The sequence below is a fragment of the Pelodiscus sinensis genome, chromosome 20 (genome assembly GCF_052426305.1).
Source record: "Pelodiscus sinensis isolate ZL-2025 chromosome 20, ASM5242630v1, whole genome shotgun sequence".
NCBI classification, from domain to species: domain Eukaryota; kingdom Metazoa; phylum Chordata; order Testudines; family Trionychidae; genus Pelodiscus; species Pelodiscus sinensis.
In genome coordinates this window covers 18,213,582-18,225,627 of record NC_143071.1, presented here as the reverse complement: position 1 = coordinate 18,225,627, position 12,046 = coordinate 18,213,582, and the positions used below count along the sequence as shown (strand labels likewise).

The window sequence follows — 12,046 nt, the reverse complement described above, 5'->3', positions numbered from 1 at the left end:
ACTAACAAGCTTACAGCCTTGGGGGAGCATGACTGCAGAAAAGCATCTGGCAATCTCTCAGCTCAACTCCCTGCTGAATACAAACCTGACGAAATGCAGACTCTCAAAAACCAACTTTCCACCTGGCCCATTAGCCAAGCCTCTCCTGGGGGTGCTAGGGTAAACGAGAGAGATCCACTGCAAATTAACTTTATTCCAGAGGAACAAATCCACAAATGGCCCTGCTTTGGCTTCAGGAAGTGTTGCTCTGCCTGTTTCCGATGCAGACGCACACTTCTAAACAACCAGAAATGGAACTGATGGAGGAATACCTGGCTCTTGTGGGATCCGGGGCTGTTTATTGCTAAGTGCTCAGCACCGGCTCCTCATCTGCTGCCAGTCAGCCTACTTTCACTGAAGTCAGTGAAACTCTGCTGTTCCTTGACACTAGCTGAGAATCTTGGCGCACAACACAGATAGTAAAGAGCAAATGAAGAATATCCCGAGTTACAATGTGTTTCTTCCACATGTTTACGGCTGAGCAAAATCTCGCTTCCCTAGTCTAATGTGCTCTTCCTGGTCCCCATTACGTGGGCATCAGTTTTATTGCCTGTTCCCTCCAGCACTGTCAGATCTCCACAGAGAGGGCAGTGGATGTCAGAAATCTACTGGGAGTGATTATTTTTGTTCTATGCCAAGATAAAAATGCTCAAATCTCGTGCTTCAAGCATGTCTGCTGAACTTCTGCTGAGGCCAGGAAGGAGTTCTGCAAGCTGCAACTCTGGATGGTTGGCCAGTTTCAGTCAAGAGAGGTTTTACCTTCCTAAATCCATGCTGCGCCCACATCTTGAATCCTACATACAGATGTGGTCGCCTCATCTCAAAAAAAGATATCTTGGCATTGGAAAAAGTTCAGAAAAGGGCAACAAAAATGTTTAGGGGTTTGGGACGGCTGCCATATGAGAAGAGATTAAAAAGACGGGGACTTTTCAGTTTAGAAAAAAGGAGACTAAGGGTATGTCTACACTGCACAGCTATTTCGGGATACTCTACACAAGCCGTCCATTATTTTGAAATATTTTTCAAAATAATGGGCATGTTATTTCGTCATCCCGGTCATCCTTGTTGAACAAGGGATAAGGGATGGCTCGAAATAGCGCGTTATTTTGACGTTTGGTGCTGTGTAGATGCGCCAAATTTCAAAATAAGCTATTTCGAAATAGATTTGAAATAAGATACGCAAGTTGTGTAGTGCAAATGGCATATCTTATTTCAAGTGTAGGGTGCTATGTAGACGCACTCTATGGGGGGATACGATAGAGATTTATAAAATGACAGGCGTGGAGAAAGTGAATAAGGAAACGTTATTTACTTGTTCCCATAACACAAGAATTCGGGGTCACCAAATGAAATTAATAGGTGGCAGGTTTAAAACAAACAGAAGGAAGTATTTCTTCACACAGTGCACAGTCACCCTATGAAATTCCTTGCCAGAGGATGTTGTGAAGACCAGGACTTGAATAGGGCTAAAAAAAGAGCTAGATAAATTCATGGAAGGTAGGTATATCTATTAGCCAGGATTCGTAGGAATGGTGTCCATAGCTTCTGTTTGTCAGAGGCTGGGAATGGGTGATGGGAAGAATCATTTTATGATTGCCTGTTTTGTTAATTCCTTCTGGGGCACCTGGCATTGGCCACTGTCAGCAGACAGGATACTGGGCTAGATGGACCTTTGGTCTGACCCAGTAGAACTATTCTTATGTTTTTATGACACATCAGAGGTGGTCACCACTGGAGACAATCTTATAGGGAGGTATTCAAGGGCATGCAGGTGCTGGGTTCTCATTGACTTTCAGTGCTTTTGACAATCATTCCCCATGTTCCTGAACATGAATAAGATATCAGGCCATTTTAGTTAGATTTTGTTTTTTTAATTAAAACTTGGCATTGAAGGCATGGATACAGCAAGCAGGAAGTAAAAGGTGTGTAGGAGGAACAGGCCTGTGGCAAGAGACATATTGGGAGCTTTAAGCACATATCACGGCAAAGACAGGACTCTTCTGAGAACTTTGGAAAAGTGCTTCACAGCAGGACCAGATTATTTTTTTTAGGGCCCTGGTGCCAAAATTATTTGTGCTCCACCCGGGGGAATGATTGTAAAAAACAGGAGACCGACACAGAAGTTGTCTTTGACCCAGCACATAGCTGCACAGGTTTTATTAACAATAGCTACACGCAGTGTATAAGTTATTCACACTAATATTTGCTATGTAAATATGCAAATTACTTATCTGAAACAAGAATTCGGGGTCACCAAATTAAATTAATAGGTGGCAGGTTAAAAACAAACAGAAGGCAGTGGCCAAGGGCAAGGGCGGGGGAAGGCTGATCCCCGGCTGGAGTGAGGCAGGGCTGAGGGCAAGAGCACAGCGGGGTGGAGGCCAGAGTTGGTCTCTGGCATGAGGCAAGGGCTGGGGCGAAGCACAGTGGGGGGAGGTAGGATTTCCCCCCACAAGACTGATACCTACTTTTCTCACCAGTCCTAGCCAGTTCTCTTTGTCTGTCTCTCCCTGAGCTGCTAGGGTTGCCAGTACTGGCCCGGACAGTCTGGTATTTGCGGCTTCTGTCCAGTTAAAAAAATCAGAAAATACTGGACATGTAAAACGTCTGGTATTTTCTGTTTTTCTCGGACGGAAGGCCGCATGGGACATTCTTCCCCTGCCATGCCTGGTGGGGATTTAAAGGCGCAGTGACTCTTTTTTTGTGTGTGGTTGTGGGGTTTTTTTTGCTCAACTAGTTTTTTCCCTGCCATGCTTGGTATTTTTTGTGAAACTATCTGGCATCCCTATGAGCTGCCCTTCCTCCAGCAGCTTCTTGCCCACAGTGGGGGAGCAGAGGGTGGGGATAGGCTGGCTGCAGTTTAGTGCTGTACCTGGATTTTTGGTTTCCCGTCAGTACTGCTAACCAGACCGGGCACTGTCAGGTCCCCTTTTCTACTGAAGTTTCTGATTGAAACAGAGGTGAAAGCAAGACCATGCGCCCCAGTGCACTGCTCTGGTAAGAGCCGGCTGGGTTGCTCCACTGCAGGAGGAGCCTGGTGCGCTCCTAGCCCGGCTCCTATGGCTCTCCAGCTGGCTGCCGTGCTAAGTAGCAGACAAGTGAAAAGGCCTGGCTGGGTCACGTCCTCCTATTGGTCTGGGACTTCCCCACCCCCAAGCTCCCCAGAAGGCTCACTTAAGGGAGGGCGGGGGGCTGAAGCTCCCCCCCATTCCTAGTGACTTGCTGTTCCCCTTCTATCACCGTCAGCGAGCGAGAGCACAGCTCCCAGCATCCCCGCATTCCTCTCATCCTGGCTGGTGGGGGAGTGGGCAGAGCAGTGAGTGGCCCATGCTGTGTGCTTTCCTCTCGCTCCCTGACAGTGATTAAATGGGGGGAGCAAGCAATTAACAAGCAGAGGGTTAGGAATTGGGGGAGGGGCTTCACGGTCACATTCCCCACACAGACCCCAACCCGCTGCCCAGAGCCCCACCTCACACCCCCAATCCTGACTCCTGCACCCCCACACACACCCCACTCCCTTGTCCCGAGCTCCTTGTACTTCACTCCACACCTGCATTTCTTACTCATAGACTCATAGACTCATACTCATAGACTTTAAGGTCAGAAGGGACCATTATGATCATCTAGTCTGACCCCCTGCACCGTGCAGGCCACAGAATCTCGCCCACCCCTCTTAGAATAATCCTCTCACCTATGTCTCAGATATTGAAGCCTTCCAATACTTTGAAGGCCCCAACATGCAGAGAGTCCTTCAGCTGTGATCTGTGCCCAATGCTACAGAGGAAGGCGAAAAACCTCCAGGGCCTCTGCCAATCTACCCTGGAGGAAAATTCCTTCCTGACCCCAAATATGGCGATCAGCTAAACCCTGAGCATGTGGGCAAGACTCACCAGCCAGACACCCAGAAAGTTCCCTATAGCAACTCCTATCATCCCTCCATTGACCTATTTCCAACTGGAAATGAATGGTCAATTAGTTACCAAGATCATGTTATTTCATCCAACCATCCCCTTATCATAGAATCAGAACTGGAAGAGACCTCAGAAGGTCGTCAAGTCCAGCCCTCCGCTCTAGGCAGGACCAATCCCATCTAAATCAACCCGGCCAGGGCTTTGTCAAGCCGAGACTTAAACACCTCTAGGGATGGAGACTCCACTACTTCCCTAGGTAACCCATTCCAATGCTTCACTACCCTCCTAGTAAAATAGTTTTTCCTAATATCCAATCTGGACCTCTCCCACCACAACTTGAGACCATTGCTCCTTGTTCTGCCATCTGTCACTACTGAGAACAGCCTCTCTCCATCCTCTTTGGAACCTCCCTTCAGGAAGTTGAAGGCTGCTATCAAGTCCCCCCTCACTCTTCGCTTCTGCAGACTAAACAGACCCAAGTCCCTCAGCCTCTCCTCGTAGGTCATATGCTCCAGACCCCTAATCATTTTGGTTGCCCTCCGCTGGACCCTCTCCAATGCGTCCGCATCCTTTTTGTAGTGGGGGGCCCAGAACTGGACACAGTACTCCAGATGTGGCCTCACCAAAGCCGAATAAAGGGGAATAATGACATCTCTGGATCTGCTGGCAATGCTCCTCTTAATGCATCCTAATATGCCATTAGCCTTCTTGGCTACAAGGGCACACTGTTGACTCATATCTAGCTTCTCATCCACTGTAACCCCCAGGTCCTTTTCTGCAGGGGGGCCATACAACAGTACCTGTAAGAAATGTAAGGGTAAGTCTACACTTGCACCCTAGTTCGAACTAGGGATGCAAATGCAGGCATTCGAAATAGTCAGTGAAGCGGGGATTTAAATATCAGGGGGTTCCAGTGTATGATAGGCTCTGGTTTGGGGTTGTGGGGTGGAGCAGGAGTGTTGTGTTATGCTGCAGCCAGATGGGGACGTGGCCCCAATTGGGGGCTTGTTGGCCAGGCTTCATTTTTAAATAAAATATTATGTCAAACACAAAATGTTTCAGCAGCATCTTTCTTTATGAGAGGGGTGGGGAACCTGTTTTGAGTCAGGGGTCACTGACCCACAGAAAAGTCAGTCAGGACCACACAAATGATATGCAAAAAAATAACCATCCAAAACTCCCAGGCCTCACTAATGTGGCCCCAACTGTGCTGGTGGGGGAGTGGACAGGGTGCTGGGCAGGTACTCGGGGTGGAGGGGGCAGGGTCTGGCCAGGGAGAGGAGACAGAGATGGTTGGGGCCAGTACCTGGGGATCCCAGGTCTCGGGAAGCTGCTCTTCTCCTCCCCTAAACAGCTGGTGCACTTCCTGAAATGCCTGGTCTGTCGCTCCACCAGGGACTTCCTTCCTGCCTGCTGCCTGCCTGCACAGGGTGTGTGTGTGTAGGAGTCCCAGGACTGCACGCCAGCTCCAACTTCTCAGGAAATGCGCGCTCTTCCTCTGCTCCCCATGACAGCTGCGTGCTTCCTGAGAAGTTGGAGCTGGCATGCAGTCCCAGGATTCCTACTCCCTCCCGCAGCTCACTCTGCGCAGGCAGGCAGCAGGGGGAAAAGTCCCCAGTGGTGCGACAGACCCGGCATTTCAGGAAGCATGCCAGCTGTTTAGGGGAGGGGAAAAGCAACCTGCTCTAACCCAGTCCCCATCCCCTTCCCCAAAGCCAGACACCCCCCCACCCAATCCCCCTCTCCTCCTCTTCCCCAGAGCCAGGCACACACACCCCAACCCAATCCCCCTCTCCCCCAAAGCCAAGCACCCCCCAACCCAATCCCCCTCTTCTCCCCTTCCCCAAAGCCAGACACCCCCCCACCCAATCCCCCTCTTCTCCCCTTCCCCAAAGCCAGGCACACACACCCCAACCCAATCCCCCTCTCCTCCTCTTCCCCAGAGCCAGCCACACCCCCCCCAACCCAATCCCCCTCTCCTCCCCTTCCCCAAAGCCAGGCAGCCCCCCAACCCAATCCCCCTCTTCTCCCCTTCCCCAAAGCCAGACACCCCCCCACCCAATCCCCCTCTCCTCCTCTTCCCCAGAGCCAGGCACACACACCCCAACCCAACCCCCTCTCCGCCAAAGCCAAGCACCCCCCAACCCAATCCCCCTCCTCCCCTTCCCCAAAGCCAGGCACACCCTCCCCAGCCGAATCCCCCTTCCCCCACTCTACCCTAATTCTTGGGTCCTGGAGCCACCGCTGCCGCTACAGCCGTGTGTTTCCCTAGGCGCTGGGGCATGTGTGCTGAGCAGCTGGCTTTGAGCATGAGCTGGCTGGCACGCTGTGCACAACCCAGTCCCCCTTCCCTTCACTTTCCCTCCCCTTCCCTTCCCCAGAGCCAGACACCTCCCCTCCCTGCTGTAACCCAATACCCTTCCTTCCAACCTTATACTCGGGTCCCAGAGCCAGAGCCGCTGCGCCGCATCCAGGACTAGGGTTGCCAGATGGTTTCAACAAAAATACCGGACACACTTGACATTACATCACAACCTACATTACATCTTATTTAGAAAATACCGGACATTTCTATTTTCTCATTTGTATTTTTTCAATTTGTTTCCTGACCAGAAAGCTCAAATACTGGACTGTCCAGTTCAAAACCGGACACCTGGCAACCCAATCCGGGATGCCATGTGCACTGCCCCCCCGATACCCCTCGCATTCTCCAGAGCCAGGCATCTCTCCCCCTCAACCTTATGCCCGGGTCCTGAAGCTGCTGCCGAAGCCACTGCCTGCACTCAGTGGCCAGTTGCTAGCACGTGCAGGCTGGGATGGTGTGCGTGACCCGGCCTGCACATGCAGGATAGGATGCAGTGTGCTGAGGGCCGTGAGTGGAATGACGTGGGCCGTGAGCGTGCATGCTCTCACAGAGGCCTGGCTGTGAGAGCGGCTGACCTGAGCGGTTCCGGGTTCCACCCCAGTTCCATCAGGAGCTACAATTTTTTTCTTCATCTCACGAGCCTCGGGTTGGCCACCCCGGCCTATACCTTGGTACACATAACAAAATTTGTTATGCACGTGGATGGAAAACGTTAGAGGGGTAATTTTCCAAGGTGAAGTACTGCACTAAAATCTGGTATTAGAACTACCTGAACCAGTACAGCTTCCCATGCATACTGGTTTGGCTAAAGACCTGACATAGATGGTATAATTAATTATGACCAGAGACCTGGGAGGACTGGTTTGTGTGGGTGCAAGTATCTGCACAGGTATTGGAATCCCTTGTGCTTGCAAAGACTGGTTCCTTGCCATGCTTTCTGTGCAGTGTAATCAGGGCTTTGTTTTAGATCGAGATTTCAGCTTTGGTTGAGAGCCCCACTCCTCTTCCTTATTGACTCTCCCGCCCCCAGTCTGGGTTCAGAGGAAGAGAGATGTCCGTACTTACCACTTTCCTGGCTTTCTCCTCCTGTATTGGGATTGCATCATGGTTCTTGTGCTCCTCCCGCACGCACGTGTGGCAAACTAACCCACCTTCTGTCCTACAGTACAGCTCCTGCAGCTTGTGATGCTTCTGGCACAGTCTGGCTTTCAGGTCACTCATGGGTTCCAGCAGCTGGTGGTTTTTAAAAGTTTTGTCTTCGTAGTGTAACTGGATATGGTTTTCACACAAGGAGGCCATGCACTGCAGGCAGGACTTGATGGACTTCACTTTCCTTGAGGAGCAGAGATCGCAAGGGATGTCATTGGGACCCACCGGCGGGAGCTTGGCTGTGGCTTGAGCCTCTTCCCGGGCAAACTTTTCTGCTATTTCTCCAAGGCTTATATTTTTGCGGAGTCGAGGCCGTGAGCTGAAGGGTTCTCGGCACTGTGGACAGTAGGGACACTCCCCGATCACAGCTTGGTGGTCCCAGTAATCCTGCAAGCAATCCATGCAGAAGTTGTGCCCGCAGGCGGTGGTGACGGGGTTTGTGAACACCTCCAGGCATATCGGGCACACGATGTTGTCCTCAAGGAGAAAAAAATTTGTGTTGCTCATGGTGATGGAATTCTCAGCTGGGATCCAGGTATCTCACAGATCCGGGTATCTAGAGCTGAGGGAAACTTAAACAGACACAGGTTTTCTCATGATATTCCCCTTTCAAGGCACTCTGTAGAAAGTGAGTCATAGATTTAGAACAGGGGTCTCAAACTCACAGCCCTGGGGACATCTGCAGCCCAAGCACTTCCATAATCCAGCCTGCACACAGCTGCTGGCACCTGACACTGTGTGTCTGTATCTTACCCCAGTGGTGCTCAAACTTTTTTCATTCGCGACTCCCAGAGCTGGGAATTTTTGAACAAGAACAACAACAACAACAAAAAGCGCCAGGAACATTTTTTGTGGCCCCTTTAATTTAAAGGTCCACTCCCACCACTCCCATCGTGTGTACATCAGACACCAAGCCGCGAAAAAAAAATGCCAGCCGGCGCGGATCAAAGCACTGAGATCCCCCAGGAAGACAGCTGCGACCCCCATGGGTTGCGCACCGTTGCCTTATCCCAAGTCTAGCCCCTGCTCCGCCCTCTCCCTGCCTCTGCCTTGCCTGCACATCACACTCCTTCCTTCCTTCCCCGGGATGTGGCCTGGGGAATTACCAGAGGTCTGGTGCAGGGCGGCAGTAGGGATTGGTGTCCTGCACTCACCACACAGCGGAAGCCGAGGGAAGCAGAGCAACTCAGCAGCCTCTGCCCTGCTGCCCTCTCCCAGTCCAGCCTGGTCGCTCTGCTTCACCACAGCAGCAGGAAGGGGATCGCCCCAGCACGGGCTGATTTGGGAGACGTCAGCGGCGTGGAACAAGCTGCTGTGTAGCTCTGCTTCCCCATGGAGTGCAGGTAGGGGGCAACCCCTGGAGCCAGCCCAAGCCCACTCAGGGCCCTAGGGACTAATCTGAGTATGGTTAAATATAGGATGGTTGGGGCGGCCACCATGGGACCCCTCAAAGCAGTGGTGGCACCAACGGGGTTTAAATTGCCTGGGGGTGACAGGTGGGGATGCACGGGAGAGGGGAGCATGTGGGCCAGGAGGCAGGCCTGGGAGATATGTGGGGGAGGGAATGTGTGGAGACCCCCAGCCTAGAGCCCTGCCAGAGAGGGGTGCCCGTTGGCCCACTAGGAAGATTCGAGGACTGGCCCTGGTCTAAGATAGACTGTGTGTGGGACCCCTGTTTCAGAACATTTTTATAAAGCTGGATGTTCTGATGTGAGAGGCCATGACCAGATTTTTAAGGCAAGAAGGGACTGTGCTGATTCTTTGTTACGGCCTGGATTATGCAGGAGGTCAGAACCTCTGATGGAACCAGGGTTGCCAATTTTGGTTGGACGTATTCCTGGAGGGGTTTTCACGTGACATACTCTTTCTCAAAAGACAAATCTTTAATTCACGGGTGGGGAACCTTTTTTGAGTCAAGGCCGCTGACCCACAGAAAAATCAGTCCGGGGGCCGCACCCAAATGAGAAGCCAACTCGCCCCTTTCCTCCAAAACCCAACCTCACTGACTTGGCCCCTGACTGAGAAGGAGAAGGATACTCTCCACATTCCCCTAACACTCCAGAACCTAATAGGGCCCAAACTAGGAAATTTTATGTGCCCCAGTGGATTCAGTGGCTCTCAGCACCCCCACTGTCCAAACTGTCCCAGCCCCACTGTAGGTAAATTGTTGCAATAGTTAATTAGCCTTCTTGTTCAAAATGTGGGTGTAGTTAAAAAAAGAGGCCCTTCTCTCGTCCTTGTCATTTAAAGATCTTCATGCACGTCCCAGAAATTAATTAAGCTTCACAATTGCTAAATAAATTATTTTTCATTGTCCCCAGTTCATAGATGTGGACAGCAAAGCACAGAACAGTTGAGTGAGTGTCTCACAGTCAGGGAGAGTATATCTACACTGGGATAACAGACCTACAGCTGGCTTGGAGCAGCTGATGTAGGCTCACAATGCTCAGACTGTGGGGCTATAAAATAGCAGTGTAGGTGTTTGGGCTGGAGACCACATGAGGGGGGGGGGGGTCTCAGAACCCAGGTTCCAGCCCTCAATGTCAACATTGCTACTTTATCACCAGAGCTCCATGAGTTTGTATCTGCTAACCTGTACTCTTGGACTCAGTGACATGGATTTTTTATCAGTGTAGACATATGAGCTGGGAATAAAAGTCAGGAGTTCTAGATCCCATGCCTTACTCTGTCCTTAGATGTACTGCTCAGTATCTAGGAAAATACACCTCTGCTTGAGCAGTTCCTTTCTGTGGGTCAGTCTGCATCTGAGGCTCTGTGCTTGCTTCCTAGCTTGGAGGGCCTATGGGAACAGCATACTCTATTGCTGGGTGATAAGAGAGAGGGAACTCCTAATGTTGAGTCCTTCTTAGTGAGGAGAAGGATGGTCACAATAACAGGACCAGAAACATAGGGTCGGCATGGGGAATCACAGCTGGAGTTTTTCCCAGAAGCACCACAGCCAACCTCCCTCCTTAATGAGATAATGGCAGCCCACCAAAAAGATCTAAGAATGATGTGAGAAATGCAGGATCTCCAACCTAGGGGTGAACAGTTCTGTAGCACAGTTGAGCAGATGCAAAGACTATATATCCCATTTGAAAGCCTGAAGAAGCACATAAAGGCAACTTTTGAGAGGACAAGGGATAGTCATTCTTATTCAGCTGAGATACTTAGATGCATCAGGCTGAACGACTCTCGGGGAAGGACTATTTTTTAGGACACAATGGCTGTGTCTAGACTGGCAAGTTTTTCCGTTTTGCCAGCTGTCTACACTGGCCGTTTGAATTTCCGCAAGAACACTGACTTCCTACTGTCTGAAATCAGTGCTTCTTGCGGAAAAACTATGCTGCTCCTGTTCAGGCAAAAGTCCTTTTGCGCAAAGCTTTTGCGCAAAAGGGCCAGTGTAGACAGCTCAGATTTATTTTGCGCAAAAAAGCCCTGATTGCGAAAATGGCGATCGGGGCTTTTTTGCGCATAAATGTGTCTAGATTGGCCACGGATGCTTTTGCGCAAAAGTGCTTTTGCGGAAAAGCGTCCATGCCAATCTAGACGCTCTTTTCCGCAAATGCTTTTAATGGAAAACTTTTCTGTTAAAAGCATTTGCGGAAAATCATGCCAGTCTAGACGTAGCCATTTAGTTTTTTTACTAAACGAGCTCCTCTCCTATTGGAACCCACAGAGACTGGCTTATGGCAAAGATGAATTTGGGCCATTCTCTTGGCATGGTAAAACCCACCTACAGAAGATGGCCTACTCTCACCTACTATTGTTCTTCATGTCATTACCCTATTTTTAAGTACATTACAGCTGGCTAATTCCCTGACCAATCTGAAGATTTACAGCATGAATGGATTCTACTGGGGCAGTGATTGCAAAACCAGACGATGCCAAATGCTCCATACTCACCAGATCTATGTGGATGTGAGGTCACTCATGTCTCCCCATGTCAATGATGAATCTTTTGGTAAAGAAGTGGTTACATGGTAGTACCAAAGGATATCCCTGGACAGTTGCCACTCAGATACCCTGGTGCCCCCTCCAATGCCAAGACACTGGTTGGTTATGTCCACCCTCCCCTTTTAGCAGCTGTCCCTGTGGACTCACTTCCTGTAGGCAGCCCTTCATAGGACAGCTGAGTCTTCTGTGTGACATCACAATCCCACTCGAGCAGCACTGCACTTGCCAATTATGATGCCATCAGATGACATGATACTCTGGAGAAGCTGAGCATGACTCAGCCACTTTCTTGGAAGAAGGGTGCTAGAATGAACCTCAGAGGATCAGCACAGGGAGAGGAGACATGGTACTGACAGCAGGCACAGAAAAGTGACAGTGCTCCTTTCTGATGAGATCTGCTTCTTGAAAGCTCTTGGACAAAGCATCAGACTGTAACTGGAATTCAAATTATGTTGCAAACCTGCAACCCAACCATTCTCACTCCTCCAGGGTTAAAAAGAGAACTTGATAAGTTCATGGGGCATAGGTCCATCAATGGCTTTTAGCCAAAATGGGCAAGTATGGTGTCCCTAGCCTGTCAGAAGCTGGGAATGGGTGAGAGGGGATGGATCACTTTATGATTCCC

General features: G+C 50.4%; 1 protein-coding gene across 2 annotated transcripts in view; it reads right to left on the bottom strand.

The window, feature by feature from the left end:
* The window catches only part of LOC102461130 (E3 ubiquitin/ISG15 ligase TRIM25-like), a 31,609-nt gene extending 20,021 nt beyond the window's left edge, over positions 1-11,588 (bottom strand). Inside the window, exons 1-2 of one of the 2 annotated variants that reach the window (XM_075903701.2) lie at positions 11,371-11,588; positions 7,381-8,083 (exon numbers count right to left, since the gene is read on the bottom strand). In XM_075903701.2, the coding sequence (XP_075759816.1) occupies positions 7,381-7,971 (591 nt within the window). In that variant the 5' untranslated portion in view covers positions 7,972-8,083; positions 11,371-11,588. The remainder of the gene's footprint in view (positions 1-7,380; positions 8,084-11,370) is intronic. The other variant, XM_025178160.3, reaches the window with a different exon arrangement.
* Positions 11,589-12,046: the final 458 nt, after the last annotated feature.